General features: G+C 38.6%; 1 protein-coding gene across 1 annotated transcript in view; it reads left to right on the top strand.

Moving 5' to 3' along the window:
• The window catches only part of LOC124722628 (KICSTOR complex protein SZT2-like), a 727281-nt gene extending 707465 nt beyond the window's left edge, over positions 1-19816 (top strand). Inside the window, exons 57-58 of the mRNA XM_047247762.1 lie at positions 3820-4080; positions 16524-19816. Coding sequence (XP_047103718.1) covers positions 3820-4080; positions 16524-16664 — 402 coding nt within the window. The 3' untranslated portion in view covers positions 16665-19816. The remainder of the gene's footprint in view (positions 1-3819; positions 4081-16523) is intronic.
• Positions 19817-21553: the final 1737 nt, after the last annotated feature.

Here is a 21553-nt window from a genome sequence, read left to right as displayed (position 1 = left end):
CAGCTGGGTCCTCCCCAGCACCGACATCCTCTAACACTTTCCCATCCTTCATTTCAGTGACTGCTTCACGTCCTGTGCCATATGGATCCTTCCCACCACCATCAGCTTTTCTGAATTGTCCAGGTGGGAACTTTCCCTGCTATACATCCTATGTTCCCGTAACCCTCCTGGCCTCAACCTTCATTAGTCACTGTCCTCACTCATTCAGCGCCTTCCCTATTCCCATTCCCAGCACTACACAGCCAGCATTCCCCCATCACACCCAGTCTTTTTCTCTCCTTTTCCGCTACTTCCCTCCCCTCCCCCCCACCCCTCTCCTCTGTCTAACCTGCAGCACTTCACTGTCTGCCACCCTCACCATACTATCCCTCCCCCTCCCCGCCCCTGGTGTTGCTGCTCGCAGTGTGGTTTCAGTTGCCTGAGACTGCAGTTGTGTGCAAGTTGCGTTTGTGTGTGTGTGTGTGTGTGTGTGTGTGTGTGTGTGTGTGTGTGTGTGTGTGTCGTCTATTGTTGACAAAGGCCTTAACAGCTGAAAGCTTTACTTGTGAGTCATTTTGTTGTGCCTATCTGCGACTCAGCATCTCCACTATATGGTGAGTAGCAACTTTCCTTTTCATAATATTGTTACATTCCATCCTGGATTTTCCATTGTTTGATTTACTTATCTTTTTGTTGTATGGATTACCTCTCTTTTAGCCTCTACAAATTGTTTCCAAAATATCTGGACATTCCTCCCCAGCTTGTTATTGCTTTAGTCAAATAATGGATTACATTAGTGTTATAGCAAATAGATTTGACAGTAAAAAAGATTGTCTTTACCCTCATTCTCGGCATAATCATTAACATCAGAGTTTGTCTAAGGCGGAGAGAATTGTAATCTAGTAGTCTAGTCCCTATCAAACCACAATCCTCACCACCACATCCTTACCTATTACTCATTGTAAAACTGAGTCCATTGTGTATTCAAGGGTAAATATTCTAATTTTTATATCCTGAAAGCAACAGAAGACATGCCAGACCCACTAAATAAGAGAACTGGTACCATATGTCAGAAACATATAAAACATGAACTGATAGCAACCTTAATTTCAGTAAGATGTGACTCAGATGGTATTGTTGAATATGAATATAAGAGAATTGCAAGCAAAGTAATATCATGAACAGAGTTGACAGCAGTTTAAAGCAAGAAACCTTGCATCTCTCCTAAAGTGTTTGAACACTATGGTTTATTTCAAGACTGAATAGACTGTATCATGAACATTATGCAGTACCACTAAAGCAACAATACGAATGTTGTAAAGCTAACCTAGGAGCAGCATTTACATGAAAGGTCAGTATCAATATATGCTGTCCGCCAATGTATTAGATGGGTACTGAAGCAAAAGATTCAAAAAGAGGCAGTATCTGTGGCGTGTGCAACATCTCAGTTGTATTAGGCTTGATCAGGTAGGCTCAGCTCTGCCCTTAGCCAACATATGTGGCTCATGGGAATGAGTTGCTTCTTAATTCATAAACTCCTTACACTCCCAATGAGATGGAGCAATAGCGAGTGGATCCACTCATGAGAGATTATCAAATAGCAGTATGACTGTGAGTCTTCCTAAGAATGTAATCTCTGTTACGAGAAAAGAGGAAGTTTGCAAGATATTGCAGGTGCCCTAAAATCTCTCATGTGGTTGTGAAATTGAATGCTTTTGGTAGAACCAACTTCTTATTGTGCGTAACATATCTGTAATACTATATTACTTGTAGAAGTACCAGCAGTGAGAGAAATGCAAAACACTGTCAGTTATAGAAAGGACGTTATCTTATGGAAAATTGTAATGACAATGTATAGGAACTAAGAGAAGATTGAGAAAGGGTAGGCATAGCAGATATGTAAAAATTATGAAAAAAATTAATGGTGAATGCAAGAAAACTGCTGCATTCATGCTGGCAGTCAGTTCTCCAGCATTACCTAGACATAAAACAGCAGTGTTTGTCCTCCTTAATATGAAACCTCATGGTCCAAACCAAATGTGTGGTTTCAAGTGGGAGCATGGTAGACATACCATATTTCCTGTGAGGAACAAGTAAATGAAACGTTTTGGACAACCATCCAGCTTGAGTTGAGACTGTACAACTATTGTAGACAAAAACATTAGATGTCAGGAAATTTAAGTTTTAAAATGGATATAATTATCTGAATTGAAGAAAATATATGAAATTAAGAAACAGCACTCATTTATATCATTTGTCAATGGCCAAATTAACGTATTGATAAAAGCATGTCCCTATGTGCACTTTAGCTACTGAGACTAGTGTGATCACTTACACCTGTATGTGAATTTTCAATGATAGTCTTATGGTGAGTCACAAATGTAGCTGACTATGTGGAAAAAATTGAATTCATGAAGTATTACTCTAATCTTGACAACATTAAGGCAAACTAACTACATCTCTTTCCGTGGGAGCTGCCAATTTTCCTTCAGCTCCCACAGAATGAAATTTCCTTTGTTAAATCAGGAACGTCCTCCTAAGAGGTTTTCCTCAAAAGAATGAGCTATACTACTGTATTATTGTAGGGTAATGTTGTTCCCTGTTCCAGTAAATATTAATGCCAAATTTTACAATACTAGTAACAGCCTCATGAAGCACCCTTCCTGAATCAGGTCTCATTTTGTTGCTCTTTATCCAGCATCAACAGTATCTAAACAGGATTTAAAAGTTTGTGGCAAAAAGTTGTTAGAACATATAATAGTTCTCATTAGTTTTAACCACATTTTTCAGTCATTTAATTTACCTCAATAGTATCTCATATTCCTGAGCCTCCTATAATGGAACCTCTCATGACGACCACATTCCATAGACTTACCATGACAATCTTAAAGGGTAGAAAGGCCTTAAATTACCACAGGGAATGATCAGTGCTGCAGATGAACTCTCTCTACTACATTTTAACATGATACTTATTTTGTTTTCGTTTTGGTATTACTACTTTCTTTATGGTATTATTAGAATAATATATTACCTGGATACACACAGTCATGTTTTGCATGTTAGCACATAGCTTCAGGCTTTTTTGGAAGGTGTACCAGCCTCACATTAAATCCACCTGATGGATTCATGACAAGAGCTGGTGTGCCAACCAGCCAGGATTTGGTTTTTTGACAATTTCCCACATCTGACTAAATGAATACTGGGATTTTACCCATGTCAACCTCAGTTACACAATTCTCAAACATTTACAAAACATTCACACAATTTCATATGGTTAACATTAGATGCAGGCAGATGGGATACACAAATTCCGTCTGGGGAGTGGGGGATGACATGAAGGGCATTCAGTCACCCTGTAAAAATAACATTGCCGTATCCACATTAACATGCCGACTATATGTAGACACGGGATAAGGCTAGGAAAACAAGGGGTATCAACAAAAACTTGTGGACCACTTTCTTATATTTAATTACCATTCATCATAATGAAGCATCTGAAGGCATTTTTCCTATCTTATACAAAACTTGTTTCAGGATACCTTAATACAAGTGCTGTCAACATATCTTTTAATACCTTAATATAAAGCCCATGCATGCATTTATCCCTGCCTCCCTCCCCCCCCCCCCCCCTCCCCCCTGCTTTGAATGAACACATTAAAGATCCTGTTACAACCGACACAATTTGTTTCAGAGAAGCTCAGATTTCCTGTTTATAAGTTATTTCTGTCTTTGATGAATGTTTTAAGGAAAATTGATTTCTTGTGTAAGTACAAATGATACTCTGTACTTTCATGATTGTGACATCAAAATTTATTTTGTTTTCAGACAAGTAATTCGGACCTAAGATATAGTGAGTTCTGTGAATTATGTGAATTGGCTGTTACTGAACCACTTAGTCATCTCGACCCTCGTCTTGGTCCACTGTTATGTCAGCCCATAACATGGTATGAAAACTTAGCAAGAACCCTGCTGTACAAGTATTCTGAACATAGCCGCCATTTTGAAGCACCAGATGGAAGCACACAACATATTGTGATCCTGCACCCACGATATCTTGAAGCATTCATGATGCTTTCCATTGACTTCCTAACCTCGAGAGGTGTAAGTCTCAATTACATAACTATAGCTCTAAGGTAGTCTGTCTACTGTTAAATTAGATGCTTTTTGAGTATTTCTGTTTTGTAGATAAAACTAAATAAATTGTGGTATAGATCACAACATTAATTGGGAAGACATAGTTTTGGCATTTAATTAGACTTCAGATATAACTAACAGAGATTTTATATAATTTGTACAGAACAGATAGTTTCCCAGAAAGCACAAGGGTACAGCCAGTTTAGTTCAGTAGCATTATAAAAGGGATTTCATTAATTATCTTTATTAGATTGGAGAGCTGACAAAATCATAGAAGGCAATAAATTGTGTGTCTGAATAATGGTAAATAATGAAGGCGTATTCACATGTGCTCAGATCAGCTAAATAATGAAGCTGTATTCACATGTGATCATATCAGGTCCACAGACATACATGAGTGTCATGATAATATGTAGTTTTCAAGAGAATAGGTTGTGGTTTTGGAGGAGGAAGTAAAAAAGAAGAGAAAAATTGGGTAAATGAATTGGCACTTAGGCACTTTGTCACACTAACAGCAAAGCACAAAGAAAGTTGCCAGTTAATAAATGGTGAGTGAATGCATAGGCTGTAGCACCCATGTTTCAAGTGTTAGCCTGCTGTGCTGTGAACATTACTTTGGTTTATGTTCATGGCATTGCTAACCACTACTTCAGTAATCTTTGTTAGCACAGTTAATAGCAATATAATCACCTTTGTTTACAGTTCCAGGATTGACACCTATAACTCCTGTCTATCTTTTCAGTTTCAATCTTACAGTCATGGCTACGCACCTTCAGTTGTAAAACATATAGTGTAACAATTTGTTTTGTCACTGCTGGTATACAGAGTTGAGAATTAGGTATTTATCAGTCTTATGGTCTTTGTCATCTCTCTTTGCCTGGGAGAAATAAAGGAACACAGAGGTGACAGTCACTTATACTTTACAAATTGGCTTTATTGTGCATGTGCAGCACTGAGCAGTGGGAAATTATATGAGATCGTGCACTACTAGAACATTTGTCCACTCTCCTTGGAAGATTAGTCACTAATAGTACTAACTGTTAAGGAGGTAAAAGGCTTGACATGCATATTTCTTTAAAGGGGAAGGAAATAGTTGTTAATGCAGAACTACTTTTAATGTTATGTTGGATACCATCATTGTGAAGCTAAAGTGCCATGTTTGATGGTTTTCTTATTGTAATTTGTATGCTAAGAAAATGTAATCCTTAGCTTCACTGATGCTTAAAGATCTATCAAAATATATGTCATTTTTAGTCAAGGTTGGCATAATGAAATATTGGGAAATGTAACATTAATGTATAAGCCCACTTCTACATGTACATCTACATCTACATTTATACTCCGCAAGCCACCCAACGGTGTGTGGCAGAGGGCACTTTACGTGCCACTGTCATTACCTCCTTTTCCTGTTCCAGTCGCGTATGGTTCGCGGGAAGAACGACTGTCTGAAAGCCTCCGTGCGCACTCTAATCTCTCTAATTTTACATTCGTGATCTCCTCGGGAGGTGTAAGTAGGGGGAAGCAATATATTCGATACCTCATCCAGAAACGCACCCTCTCGAAACCTGGCGAGCAAGCTACACCGCGATGCAGAGTGCCTCTCTTGCAGAGTCTGCCACTTGAGTTTGTTAAACATCTCCGTAACGCTATCACGGTTACCAAATAACCCTGTGACGAAACGCGCCGCTCTTCTTTGGATCTTCTCTATCTCCTCCATCAACCCGACCTGGTACGGATCCCACACTGATGAACAATACTCAAGAATAGGTCGAATGAGTGTTTTGTAAGCCACCTCCTTTGTTGATGGACTACATTTCCTAAGGACTCTCCCAATGAATCTCAACCTGGTACCTGCCTTACCAACAATTAATTTTATATGATCATTCCACTTCAGATCGTTCCTCACGCATACTCCCAGATATTTTACAGAAGTAACTGCTACCAGTGTTTGTTCCGCTATCATATAATCATACAATAAAGGATCCTTCTTTCTATGTATTCACAATACATTACATTTGTCTATGTTAAGGGTCAGTTGCCACTCCCTGCATCAAGTGCCTATCCGCTGCAGATCTTCCTGCATTTCGCTACAATTTTCTAATGCTGCAACTTCTCTGTATACTACAGCATCATCCGCGAAAAGCCGCATGGAACTTCCGACACTATCTACTAGGTCATTTATATATATTGTGAAAAGCAATGGTCCCATAACACTCCCCTGTGGCACGCCAGAGGTTACTTTAACGTCTGTAGACGTCTCTCCATTGATAACAACATGCTGTGTTCTGTTTGCTAAAAACTCTTCAATCCAGCCACACAGCTGCTCTGGTATTCCGTAGGCTCTTACTTTGTTTATCAGGCGACAGTGCGGAACTGTATCGAACGATTTCCGGAAGTCAAGAAAAATAGCATCTACCTGGGAGCCTGTATCTAATATTTTCTGGGTCTCATGAACAAATAAAGCGAGTACATAGTAGATTCTGGGTTTCCAAAAACGACATGATACTTGAGCAAAAAACATGTCCTAAAATTCTACAACAGATCGACGTCAGAGATATAGGTCTATAGTTTTGCGCATCTGCTCGACGACCCTTCTTGAAGACTGGGACTACCTGTGTTCTTTTCCAATCATTTGGAACCTTCCATTCCTCTAGAGACTTGCGGTACATGGCTGTTAGAAGGAGGGCAAGTTCTTTCGCATACTCTGTGTAGAATCGAATTGGTCTCCCGTCAGGTCCAGTGGACTTTCCTCTGTTGAGTGATTCCAGTTGCTTTTCTATTCCTTGGACACTTATTTCGATGCCAGCCATTTTTTCGTTTGTGCGAGGATTTAGAGAAGGAACTGCAGTGCGGTCTTCCTCTGTAAAACAGCTTTGGAAAAAGGTGTTTAGTATTTCAGCTTTACGCGTGTCATTCTCTGTTTCAATGCCATCATCATCCCGGAGTATCTGGATATGCTGTTTCGAGCCACTTACTGATTTAACGTAAGACCAGAACTTCCTAGGATTTTCTGTCAAGTCGGTACATAGAATTTTACTTTCGAATTCACTGAACTCTTCACGCATAGCCCTCCTTACGCTAACTTTGACATCATTTAGCTTCTGTTTGTCTGAGAGGTTTTGGCTGCGTTTAAACTTGGAGTGAAGCTCTCTTTGCTTTCGCAGTAGTTTCCTAACTTTGTTGTTGTACCACGGTGGGTTTTTCCCGTCTCAAAGTTTTACTCGGCACGTACCTGTCTAAAACGCATTTTATGATTGCCTTGAACTTTTTCCATAAACACTCAACATTGTCAGCGTCGGAACAGAAATTTTCGTTTTGATCCGTTAGGTAGTCTCAAATCTGCCTTCTATTACTCTTGCTAAACAGATAAACCTTCCTCCCTTTTTTTATATTCCTATTAACTTCCATATTCAGGGATGCTGCAACGGCCTTATGATCACTGATTCCCTGTTCTGCACTTACAGAGTCAAGAAGTTCAGGTCTGTTTGTTATCAGTAGGTCCAAGATGTTATCTCCATGAGTCGGTTCTCTGTTTAATTGCTCGAGGTAATTTTCGGATAGTGCACTCAGTATAATGTCACTCGATGCTCTGTCCCTACCACCCGTCCTAAACATCTGAGTGTCCCAGTCTATATCTGGTAAATTGAAATCTCCACCTAAGACTATAACATGCTGAGAAAATTTATGTGAAATGTATTCCAAATTTTCTCTCAGTTTTTCTGCCACTAATGCTGCTGAGTCGGGAGGTCGGCAAAAGGAGTCAATTATTAACCTAGCTCAGTTGTTGAGTGTAACCTCCACCCATAATAATTCACAGGAACTATCCACTTCTACTTCACTACAGGATAAACTACTACTAACAGCGACAAACACTCCACCACCGGTTGCATGCAATCTATCCTTTCTAAACACCGTCTGTACCTTTGTAAAAATTTCGGCAGAATTTATCTCTGGCTTCAGCCAGCTTTCTGTACCTATAATGATTTCAGCTTCGGTGCTTTCTATCAGCGCTTGAAGTTCCGGTACTTTACCAACGCAGCTTCGACAGTTTACAATTACAATACTGATTGCTGCTTGGTCCCCACATGTCCTGACTTTGCCCCACACCCGTTGAGGCTGTTGCCCTTTCTCTACTTTCCCAACGCCATATAACCTAAAAAACCGCCCAGCCCACGCCACACAACCCCTGCTACCCGTGTAGCCGTGTAGCCATCAATGTGCATCTATTTTTGATTCCAAATTAAGTTGTATGGCATGACACCTACACTTTTACTCATACAATAGAAGTGCAATACCTTCAGAAAGTACTTAGCATACAAGGAAAAAAAAAAAAATAGAAACACACACACACACACACACACACACACACACACACACACACACACACACACACACACACACACACACACTCTCTCTCTGCTTAATTTCTAAAATTTTAGGTGCTGGACTGCACCTCTTCAGGCATATAAGAGAAAAATTTGTCTAGTAAACATGGGCTCTAACATGCATTTCTTAAGAGCTCTAAGCACATGTTCAGTAGAAGAGATGTGTTTACAATAGAGAAGATGAACAAATGCTCATAGTTCTTCAGGTATGTATTTTAAGTCCGCCCCCCCCCCCCCCTCCCCCGTCATTTCGGCCTGCTATGGACCACAAAGATTTTTATCTCTTCCCAGATTGTGTTTTCCCCTTTTGCCAGTAGATTTTCATTTTGGCTGACTGTGCTTCTTTTCTCTGTTTTCACCGTTTGCAGGCAGGACTTGGAACTCGCGTAGTAAGCGAAATAAAGTTTATAGTAATTTTGACTTTTTCTCTGAAAACTTCTCGATCCTGAATGTCATCAAATGAAATTTCAGCTTCATGTAAATCCTTTTTAACTTGGCTTGCCCATTTTGAATATGATTTTGTTTTTGAAATTGATGAATGTATGCGATGAGTAAGTCTTTGCGGGTTCATTCTTTCCAGATGACCAAAAAAAACATCATTCTCCACTTCCTCATTCTGGTATAATTCACAGTTGTGTCTTCAGCAGAAATCTCCATTTTCTTTGATAGGGCCAAGGAGCTTCCCCAAATTTTCCAATCTTTTATTTCAAGTTTTTGTAGTGGTCCTTTCTTCGTCATGTTTAAACATTCTGATGCATACAAAGCTGGCGGTCTAATTACGGTGTTATAATAACAAAGTTTTAGGTTTAAAGACAGGCTTTTCTTTTGTATAAGTCTTTTCACAGATGTAATGCACCTTCTAGTTTAGAACACCTACTTTCTACAGCTGCATTTTCTGAACCGTCAGGTGTAATTGTTTTCCAAGATACTTAAATTTCTTGGACAGTTTGATTTTCTCTCGTTGTATTTCAATATGAGGAGGAGTGTGTTTGATGTTTGTAATGAATTCAGTTTTGTTAAATGCTATTTTTAGGCCAGTATTAGCAGCAATTGATTTTAGGCTGGACACTTGAACCTTAGCTTCGTCAACATTATTTGCAATGAGTGCCAGATCATCAGCAAAAGCCAAACAGTTTCCACTGAGGCCATTTCTTTTGTGTCCAATTTGAATCCCATAACCTGGCGGTACTGCTGTTTTCCCCTCTCTGACGATCTTTTCCAGGACACAGTTGAAAAGCAATGGAGAGAGCAGATCACCTTGTCTCACCCCTGTACATATTTCAAATGGCTCTGATAGTTCGCCTCTGAACTTGACCTTTGACACTGTGTTATTTAAAGTGGTGTTTATCAGATTAATTGTTTTCCTATCTAGACCAAATACAGCAAGGGTGTTCTTTATTGTTTCTTGATCAATTGAGTCATATGCTTTTTGAAAGTCGACAAAGGTCACAACAAACGTTTTTGATCTTGATTTGGTGTATGATATAACAGATTTCAGGTTATGGCTCTGCTCTGCACAGGATCTTGATGTCCTGATTCAGCTCTGTTTAACAACAGTCTCGAAAAGATCTTGTATGTCGTTGGTAGCAAAGAGATCCCTCGGTAATTATTCAGATCACTCTTATCACCTTTTTTATGAAGTGGGTGAATAATTGCTACGGTGCAATCTGGGGGTAGAGTTTCAGTTTCCCAAATCTTCACTATGATATCATGGAGATGTTTTTTTGTATCATGATCTGTGTATTTCCACATTTCAGCCAAGATGTGATCCTCACCTCCAGATTTGTTATTTTTCAAGCTTTGTATAGTTTTCATGATTTCATCTAATGTGGGAGGGGGACTATGTGCAGGAGGAACAGTAGGATAGAAATCAAGCTTTTCATTTGGATTTTCAGCATTCAGTAGGGATGAAAAGTAATTTCCAAAAGCTGCAGCACATGATTGGTCATTCAAATTTAGTTTTCCATTGAGTCCTCCTATATGTAACGTAGAATGTTTGAACTTCAATAGATGTGATTTAAAGGCTTTATGAAATTCCCTAGTGTGATGTCTTCTAAAATTTGCTTCTATTTCATCAGTTTGGTTTTTGTTGAAGGGTCTCTTAGTTGTTCTCAATGCTTTTGATGTATCTTTCCTCACCTTCAAGAAGTTTTCATGATTTTCGGAGGTTTTCTTGCTATTCCATTTTATCCAAGCCTGTCTTCGCTTTTCAATTGCTTCATTACAATCTTCGTTCCACCATCGGTGTTTATATTTTTTATTGGTCAGTATAGTTTCAGTGACTGATTGTACCATGGCTTCTTTAATTCTGTTCCAGGCTGTTTTATTTGGTTTGCTGTGTAGAGTGTCTGTAAATTTGTTGTTGACATCTTTCAGTTTACTTATATCAAATTTTGGAGGTCTGTTTTTTCTTGAAATATTGGAAAGGTTCTTTCGGCTATCTGGGATGATATTCATTTTTACCAAAGACAAGTAATGATCAGAATTAATATTGACATTCCTCAAAACTTTAACATTGAAAATTTCCCTGGTGGATTTTTTAGAAATAGCTACATGGTCCAGCTGGAATTCTCCAAACATTGCGTTAGGGTGTTTCCAAGTTTTGGCTTTTCGAGGTAGACACTTGAAAGCTGTAGATTTTAAAAGATCACAGTTCTTACAAATATCAGTTAGTCACTCACCATTTTTATTTGTTCTTTTATGTGCAGGGTAGTCACCAACAATTTGTTTATACTTTTTTTATCTACCAATTTGTGCATTAAAATCGCCCATCAAAATTATGGAATGGTGTTTTGGAACTTTGTCAATTGTTTCTTCAAGTTTTTCCCAAATTTTGTCGACTGATTCTGATTCTTTTTTGTTTGATTCATATGTGGCAGCATGGAAATTTACTATCATATAAGCCTTATTCATAGATTTGAAAGACAGTATTGACATTCTTCCACAACTTGAAGAGAAATCTAAGACTGAATCGATCATTTTCTTGTTGACAATAAAGCAAGTGCCTAGATGTGGTATATTTTTGTGACTCTTTTGCCAGGTTTTCCTTTGTATATTCTAAACCCTTCTGATTCAAAACAACATTCATCTGTGAATATGGTCTCCTGTACAGCTGATATCATTACATTTTTTCTCTTAGTATGTCTAGCAATTTTCCAACTTGAAGAAGAGAGTTTATATTTATGGTTGCCAAGAAAGTCTTAGGTTTCTTATGACATGATGATGTAGACTCCCCAAAATCCACAGGTCTATTATCCCACAAACGGGAGTGGATTGGTTGCCACCCGGGGTGGTTATCCTGAAGTATAATGGGGTTGTGACTAATGGGGTATTGAGCCCCACAGTGTGTGAAATTCAGCCGCCCATTCTGGGTCAGATGCTGTTTGCAGCCGCTCATTCTGAGACAGACACTACAGTTTACTAGTTCTGGTCCACCCTGGCTATTTCATTTCACCAGTATCACCCATATCTGAGAGACATTCCCCTATCCGCCACCCAGGGAGGCGTCCGATGGGGGACTAGTAAACCCCACACATCACGTGTTTAGTTATGGTGGTTCCTCCGCCCTTTCTGCCATTGAGGTGTCACTAATCATCCTCTTCCACCATCCAGGTCATTAACCGTCCCAGATGAGAAGTATAGGTTGGGAAATGAAAGACCCCTAGCACTCAAAACCTAATAGCATCAGGGTCAGAAAGAAATAAGAGGTGGCTGAGGATGGCCAGATAGGAAAGACAAAAGTGAGGAGCCCGGAATAAGTAAGTGGAAGCAATGCCAGGACTCAACTCGGGGCCCTGTGGTCGCCAGCCATGTACTCGCAAGGTGTGAGTCCCTGGGGAATGTATTTTAAGTAATTTAAGAAAGTAAATATAATCTAATCTTAAAGCCCATATTTAGTAGAATTTCCTGGCGTATTTCTGGATATTGACCGTTCTTCCTGGGACACCATGTGTAGAATCTGATAATGATCCCATTGGCCTCTTTCAGAATGCCTCAGACAGTAAAATCTACATCAGACATTCTAGAGGTGCAGTATTTAATCTGGGGCAGTACTCCTGGGTCTTGCTCTGTAGGGAAACATTTGAAAGCAGAGTTCAGCATTTCTGCTTTTCCTCCCCCTTTCCCTCTCCTTCTCTCCAACCCTCTCCTTGTGTGTGTGTGTGTGTGTGTGTGTGTGTGTGTGTGTGTGTGTGTGTGTGTGTGTGTGTGTCCCTCCCTCCCTCCCCCTTTCCCTCTCCTTCTCTCCAACCCTCTCCTTCCCTTGCTCCCCCACTTCTAAATCAAAAAGGATGGACTGATCATGTATTTCTGGAAAAAGAAATTGATAGCCTGGATCACAGAAACAGGAAAATAACAGGAGTGAAAAAGCATCAAACAATCCAAAATGACAAACTAGAAATGCTTTTAGAGCTAAGATCCTCAATTAAAAGAACAGGTGGAGCATGGACAGAAAAAAATACCATATTTAATGGGTGAAGGAATATTGGTAAAAAGCAAACAATGAAAATAGAGGAACTGGAGTTGTCAGGTGAATCCAGATTGCCAGCTGGTGCAGAACTAAACTGCTACTTCATTATCATTTGGCTCATTGTGAGAACAGGAGTTTGACATCTGGAATTCAAAGAAAAAAGTTTGTTTTGGGAACTGTAATACTCTATAGTGTTAATTCATAAGACAGATTGGTGCATAAATACGTAGCTTTAGGAGAGACAGCTCCCGGTATGGCCAGTAGAATTGCATAAAAACACACAACAGTCCTCATAGTTTTCAGATTCATGGGTTCCTTTTACAGGGAAGAAACTGGTATTAGTTAAGGGAGACTGGAAAGGAGAACCAGCTCACTCATGCATTTGACAAGGACCTGGAGATCTGGAAACAGATTCTTATGAGTATTTTACTTTCATGACATACAAAATGAGTGCTTGTAAGCAGTCTGTGATTTGAGAGACCATATATGAAAAATGTGTGTGTGTGTGTGTGTGTGTGTGTGTGTGTGTGTGTGTGTGTGTGTGTGTGTGTGTGTGAGGGATTGGGGGGGGGGGGGGTCAGAAACACTCTGAAAAGCTTTTAATAAAACTTTGATGCATTGCACTGTTGCCAATTTAATTAGCATTGGAGGTAACCAGTCAGGCTGTTGCCCATGCAAAAACAAGCAGCCTGCCAGGAATGGAGGTGCCAAATATGTTGAAAGTGTTCATTTAGTTGTAAATTTACATGGGAAGAGGATTAATGGGATGATGACAGGTGGGTTTGACACACACACTTCCCACAGCAGAGAATGTTGTGATATTTGTATCACTCTTTTGTTCCATTTGAGGAAACCAAATGAAGACTGCATTTGGCAACACCATCTCTGGCAGGCTGCTGGAATTTTGCACACGACTCCTTGATTGACTAACTTCAATTCTAAATAACTCTGAAGCAGCGCAACATACCAAATTTTTTTCCTAGCAATACTTTCATGGCACAACCTCCCCTGCAACACCCTTACAAGCTTTTCAGATTGTTTCTGATGATCCCCTATACATGTGGTGCAATAAAGTCCATCTTACATAATAGAGTTGACAGCCTACTGTGGTTTTTTTAAAACAGTTTCATCATTCAGAAAAGAAGGAATATATGTTCATCCATTCACACATCAATTCATCATGTTCCGTAGATCCCATAAAGAAGGACAACCTTCAGAAATGTGGAATGAGTCAAAAGTATACATTAACATCAGACAAAGACACCACAGAAACAAGTGCATCTCTAAAAAAACAGTACTAAAACACTGTACTAGAGTGTCAGAGTAAGAGGTCAAAGACAGTACATTAGTAAGCGCAATATCTGTTTCAATTCCCAGAACATAAAAGGGAGGAATAGAGTGAAAAGAGTAAAAAATGATTTTGAGACAAGAAGTGGAAAGAATAATATAAATAAAGGTGATAAAAAGAGAAAGAAAAAAGGAGAAACATGTATATGGAAGGATAATTGAAAATTATAAAAATAAATAAGATAAAATTGTAGCAATCACCAATAGAGGAAGGATGGATCTCTCTCTCTCTCTCTCTCTCTCTCTCTCTCTCTGTGTGTGTGTGTGTGTGTGTGTGTGTGTGTGTGTGTGTGTGTGTGTGATGGGGAGGTGACACATTTGCACTCTGTTTTAAACAATCACGCATCTCAAAGTTTATTGCGTCACATTTCCTAAGCTATGTGTTGCACAGTGATATAAATTTGGAGGTGATGTATGTAAATACTGCCTGCAAAATATGTTGTGAGTAGAGTTAGTAGTAAAAAGTAATAAATTGAAATGCCATGCCCGATGTTGAAGTTTTGCTGTATACCATAGATTTCATGCTTCTAAATAGCTATGACATCAAGTTTCCTGACAATGTGCTGTACACTGATATAATTTTGTAAGTTTATTAAGTGGTATATGTGGATACTGTCTACACTCAGTTTTTGAATAGAGTCTGTAGTAACAAAGAAATAAATTTAAATGCCATACGTGATGCTGAAGTTTTACTGCATGAACAACAAAAATGTAGTAACCAATAAACATTTTTCCTGTCATCACTTTTAAGGGGGGTGTCTGCGATAAAAAGTTTTTTGAAAGTTTGAAATAGTGTTTAAAGGTTATTGGAAGTCGCTAGGTGCTGTCATTCTCAAATACAGGTATTTGCACACTGTCAGCTATGCTGCCTCAAGACAAACATGCAGTTTCTAACTGTAATACTTGTCTTATTGTGCAAAACTTTTAACATTAGAGTATACACCTCAATGAGTAGATTATGGCAGCATTTTAAATGTTTGAGTTTGGTCAGTAACTATTCGAAACATTGAAAATAAAATTTTTGTTGCTTCTGGAAGTAATTAGATAAGCAGCCTGGATCAGGTAATAGGATCTGGATTATGGGTTCTGGGATAGTCGCTTAGTAATATAGATAGGTTCAAGAGGGCCATGGGCACTTAGGTTTGTTGAGTCATGCTGAAGAGCATGTTCAGCAATTGAGTACTTTACATCCCAGAGCCGATAGTTCATCCGTGCTCATTCAGGTATCCTTCATTTTGGTGGTGCTTATCCACATGTAAAGAGATGTGCAGTGAATGCATTTGTAGAAATAATTTGTGATTATAATCTACATGATAATATCTACAACAGTGAGTGTGGACTGTCAGTTATAAAAGTATTGTGCACACAGTTAAAGATAAGTGTAAGAAAATGAAACAGAAGGAATAATAGCATACATAATTTCTCTTACTCTTTCATCTTCCCTTCCCAAAAATGATCGTCACACAAAAGAAGCAAGAAAGACTTTGGGCTTCATACATTGTGCAGTTCGACAATTGAGAAACTTCCTGGCATGTTAAATCTGTGTTGGACCCATACCCTTGCCTCCCACTTGCAATGCTTTTACTGACTGAGAGAACTGCCCACATTTTGTTTATGGCCCCAGTTCCCCCCCCCCCCCCCCCCTCCCTCCAGAAAGAAAGAGTTGCTTAATTGAAGCTTAGCGATACATTGATGTTTAGTCTGTAAGTACATTGTCCAAGGGATTCAAGGAACAGAGTCTCAAGTTGTGGTACACCACACAGTCTTGACATGCCAGGATGTTTCACATGAGCAAATGCTCTGCATGAGAATGAATAAATCATTATAGGAATAACGTCTAGGCTAGGCTACCTAGCACAATATCCTTTCTCCCAGAAGGGCTAGCCAAGCAGGGTATTTGAAGAGTTTTTTGTGGAGTTTGCAAAGTAGGACAAAGTTTCTGGTATACTGGAAGATGGATCGTGAGTGACATCAAGATAGCTGATAAAATCACTGCCAGTGAAAGGCAAGAGCTCAAGTTTGAAGTGCAATGTGGTACACAGATTTTCACACCACCATGACAGATTCATTGTAGAACTCAGCAACTACTGTGTTTTTCACATTCACACACTATCTGTGCCCTGAATACTTTTATATTTTTTGCAGTAACTTTTAATACTGTAGTCTGTATTTTGATTAATTTTGACTAATGAGCATTGCCTTTTTTGCAGAATCTGTGCATAGTGTATCGGAAACCACAAGAAGGGGGACATGCTGCAAATCAGTTGGAATTTTGTCAAGATGACATCAGGTCATTAGTTGAAGGATTTGTGAATGCTTGCTGCTTCCGTCTTTGGATTGGATTATTATAGAATGTGTTACAGATGATAAAGGCAGCATGGCATTACACTTCTAAGAATGTTGTTCACTGTTAATAATTGCTGTTTAGTTTTTTTAATGCCATGACATTTTGTATGAAATGATATATTTTGATATTGAAAATGGCATGCAACTTTATTTTTAATGTTGTACATAAAATCATATTTTTGCTAGCACTATGTTTATAAAAAGTCATAACTCATTAAAAGAGCTATTATTGGGAATAGCTACCAGAAATTATATTTTAAATGTGCTAGTTACCACTAAGTTCAGTGTTTCAAGTTTTCTACCATACACAGATCTGCATACAACATTTTTGCTATGCTGCAAAAAGCATGAAAGGAAGCAGGAAATGGGTATTGTTTGTTTCTGTGCTAGAGGGTACACTAAATAAATTTAGACATAACAACCAAAATTTCATCCTCAATAAACAAAATGTATTGTATACAGACTTCGTAACCCATTAACTTAGTGCTAATGCAAAGAAATGAAGGCAAATGAATTTGTTCTGAGGTGTGTAGAATATTAAAGTCAGTGTAAGAGGGAAAGGGGGAACTGCTGTAATAATACCACAGACACTGCCAAAAACTATGAATTTTGTTGATAATATGTTGAAATTTTTTTCTTTAGTATTATTTTTTGAAAATTTTTATGGAATTTGTTCATGTTATTGTGCCTTATTTCTCAGTTACTGCACAGAAATGAAGGCAAATTAATTAGTTGTAAAATTTGTATGTAATGAAAGTCAGTGCAGGAGAAGATATATATTTTCAAAAATGTATAATTTTTGTCAACAGTTTTGGTCTGCTAATATTTTGTTCTTTTTAAAACAATTTTTGTGGATTTTTAATTGTTTTTGCACTTTATCTATCATTAATTCTCCTTCTTTGTTTTTAAAAGTTTCTCAGTCATAGCCATTTGGGCTTGACAATGTTGTAGATGTGACTATTATTTCACAAAGAGATTGTACTGATATACTTTGTTTTATTACTATATACTGAGAGAGAGAATTTGTGTCTTCATTCGTAATTTAACTACAGAAATGTCTGCTTTCGACAAGAAAGATAACATTCATACAGACTGTTGGCTCAAGTTTTAATTTAATGTGGGTACATGTTAATTGCACTGATTAATAGAGAAAGTTTGTAAACAAGGATGTATACATTTCTCACTGAAAAAAGCACAATTTGAAATTTAAGATCAACAAGATCTTGGGTATACATGATATTGCCTATAGAATAGACATACATAATTATGTGAAGGTGGCAATTCAATGGAGCTGCTCTTTAACTAAACAAGCAATGTGCCAAGCTAGAGAATAAGGAAAAAAATAGAGAGATGGTAGTTTCATTTCCGCTGCAAATGCCAAAGGTAATTGTCTGTCTTTTTTGGTTGTTATTACTATTATCATTATTGTTATTTCAGAGATTTTATTTTATGTTACTAGTTTTTAGAGTATCTTAAAATATGATGTTATTGTACATGAAATAGACATTTTTATATCCTTATAGTGAATTAAACTTATACATGAAGAGACAAGTCTCTTTGTTAGTAACAGCACATTTATAAATATTTTGTATGGACATCCGTCCATCTCATACGAGGTGGGGGATGGTGGGTTTAAGGTAAATGAGAGGTATAGCGCAATGATGGAAAATCAGTTCTAGAAGTGTATGAGATTCCTGTAACGAATGAAAACTCTGCACTCCAGATTCCAGTGTGACTGGAAGGGAGGGGGGTTAGAGTAGGCAAGTGCTTGCTCTTTGCTCTCTGCAGCCCCCTCCCCCCACCTTTGCAGATGCCTATGACTGTATCCATTTTCTGTAGATTTTTGACAAGCAGCATTTAACAATTTTGCCTCTGCTTGATGTGCTTTGTGTCCATTTCATTTACAATAATACTACATATAAGCTACAGTCGTTATGTTTGTGTTTTTGTTCATAATATTTATTGTAATGCACAAAATTGTATGCCTATCTCTGTTCAATCTTACTGCTGTTATTTAATGCTTCTAAAAGTGGTGATACTTTTTTTCCACTTTCTACTCAGGAATTCAAAACTACGTTTCTTACTAATGTTTTATCATTATTGTTTATTGTTATACTGAACAACCCATGTAATAACTACCCTGATGAATTGCACAAAAAGGTTGTTTCCTTTTTGACATTCTTTAAATGAAAGGAGGACTGATAATCTCTGCATAAATTATCTCCTCCTGCATCAAGATTGTGCAGGAAATTGTTCACTCTAGTAAATTATTTTATACGAACACAGTATGATTGCCTGTCAATATTGTTACAGCTGAAATTAAGTGCTCATCTGGTATGTGGAGACTTCGCAATCCATGAATAGATTTATTAAGTGGATGTGATACTTGTACTTTATGTACTCATCACTGTGTACTGTAAGGCTTACAAAGTACAGATGTAGCATAAAAAAACCGGTTGTAAATGACAACTGTTAACTGAAAGCCATGTAGATTCATTGACCAGTAGAGTGCTTGTTTTTATAAGTTTATCTTAATTTTATTTTTTTATTTTCAGATACTGTAAAGTACACTATTTTAATATGACTGTTACTATGTAATTTCATTAATTTTATAAGCCAGTGTGATGATTTTATTTTGAGAATGCTTATTTATGAACTCCAGTAACTGCAAATTAAGTGGAGTCTATACAGCTCTCTGCTGCCAACCAGAGAGAAAGTGGTGATTGTTGCAGCTGTACTTTCAGCTACATTCCTTGTATATTCTACAGTTTACAATTGCATACATAGCTTATAATTGTGGTAGCCCTATCTCTCTCTCTCTCTCTCTCTCTCTCTCTCTCTCTCTGTCTGTCTGTGTGTGTGTGTGTGTGTGTGTGTGTGTGTGTGTGTGTGTGTGTGTGTGTGTCCAGGGGAGCATGGTGTTTCTAGAATTTCTGTGAAGTTTTTCTGAGAATACACAGAATGGATACCTATTAAAGAGAAATTTGATCTCAACTGTAAATATTATTTGTGCACTGTAAAATCTCCATTAATAAAGAAGTTCAGTGAGAAAAATAATGTGATAGTGAGATGATACAGTGTGGGGAACTATGTGTAAATGTAGGATATCTCCAGTGTTTTCAGTTACTGTAATAAAATATACATATTGAAGTACAAACTTGAAAGCTGTTTTTCTTCTATTATAATTGATATTATTTTTATTATGTGGATATTCAATGGCTAAATCTAAGAACATTGAACATGAAATGAATTACCCATTCATTTAGTAAGCCAGTTAAGACCCTCAGCTGTTGCCTGTTCACATCCTCACAGTGGCAAGTTGTGTACTTAGCTTTTTAGTTCAATTCTTAAATTCCATGCATGTTTTTCTATTTAAGTGGTTTAATCTCAGGTTTTTAACTGTAAGTGTAAATACAGGCAGCAGTTTTCTTTACTTCTGAATGGCCAGCTATATAGCTTATTAAGGCATCAGCGTCCATTGACATGATGTTGGGAATGTAGCAAGTTGCATATCAAGGTTTCTGTGTGCTTTTATAGTTTACTTCTTCAGTTATTCTTGCTAGGATGGGTAGGATGTGTGCATGCTGTTTGCAGATGCAGAAGCAGCTGGCCACAGTTCATGAACAGTTGAATGCACTTTTAGCTACACTCAGCTGCCTTTAGGTTGCTGCCTCATGAGGTAGTGGTGGTGGAGAATCTGGCACGTTGGATGGGACACCTCAGATGTTGCTAGTTTCACCTGCGGGCTCTACTACTGAGGCACCTCTTAATGTACATGTTGTAGTGGATCCACCCTCAAAGCAGTATGAGTAGTCGATGATAATGAGTTCGCATTGCATGAGGCGAAGGGCCAACATGGAAGCTGATCTTCTGGCCTCCCCTGTTTGCCCTGTGAGCTAGCAGGTGGCTATTCCTTCAGCAGGGTCCGAACAGGCACACATGTGCAGAGATTGACTAGTATCAGGACTTCCAGCAGTAGATGTTGTATGGAACTTGGCTGAAAAGAAAGCCAACGTGCACTCGGTATCTCTGCTGGGGGGCCTCATCCAAGAAGTGGAGATGGTGTTGCCTGTGACTATTGAGCATGCAGAGTGCAGTTGTCTGCAAGTCGTGGCTCACTTTGGTGCCAGTGACACCTGTCCCATGGGTTCTGAGGCCACGTCCTCGGTTCATACATATGGCTGGTGGAGGTGGTGAAGGCTGCTGACCTCACATGCAGTGTGCAAGCAGAGCTCGCAAATTGCAGCATTGTTCCCAGAGCTGATTATGGTCCTTTAGTTCGGGACCTAGTGGGCATCTCATCAAAAGGCTTCATCAACTTCATACGTTTTGGGCTGCAGATTTCTGGACCTGCATTATCGACTGGGTAATTGTAGGGCTCTCGTTGATAGGTCAGAGGTGCACTACACAAGGAAAGCAGCTACTCGGATAGCAGGACACTTGTGGAGTGCACATTGGGGTTTTGTAGACTAGGCGATAGTTTGAGGTTCTCTGATGAACACTTGCCAGTCGATATGCAGATAGCAAAATCACACTGTGTTCAGTGTGAAGACACTTTGACTGTCAAAATTTTATCAGTAAATTGTCGAAGCATTTGTAACAGATTTCCCAAATTAACTGCCCCCCCCCCCCCCCCCTTTAAAGTTCTCATGGTCACTTTATCCTTGGGAAGTGTACTGTTAGTAGCATGTAAATACCCATATCCTGCAATGCTAGTTGGAGTTGACTTTAACCTACTCAGTGTTGATTGGGATATCTATGGATTCATTGCAGGCGGTACAGACAGTGTTTCAAATTCCTTTTACCACATTTTCTGAAAACTGTCTTGAGTAGCTATCTCAGCAGCACACATCCAGTGGAAATATCTTAGGCCTTGTAGCTACAACAGGCTGGA

This window comes from Schistocerca piceifrons, chromosome X (genome assembly GCF_021461385.2).
Source record: "Schistocerca piceifrons isolate TAMUIC-IGC-003096 chromosome X, iqSchPice1.1, whole genome shotgun sequence".
Taxonomy (NCBI): Eukaryota; Metazoa; Arthropoda; class Insecta; order Orthoptera; family Acrididae; genus Schistocerca; species Schistocerca piceifrons.
Note: the sequence above shows the minus strand (reverse complement) of the source record. Positions and strands in the feature narration are given on the sequence as shown.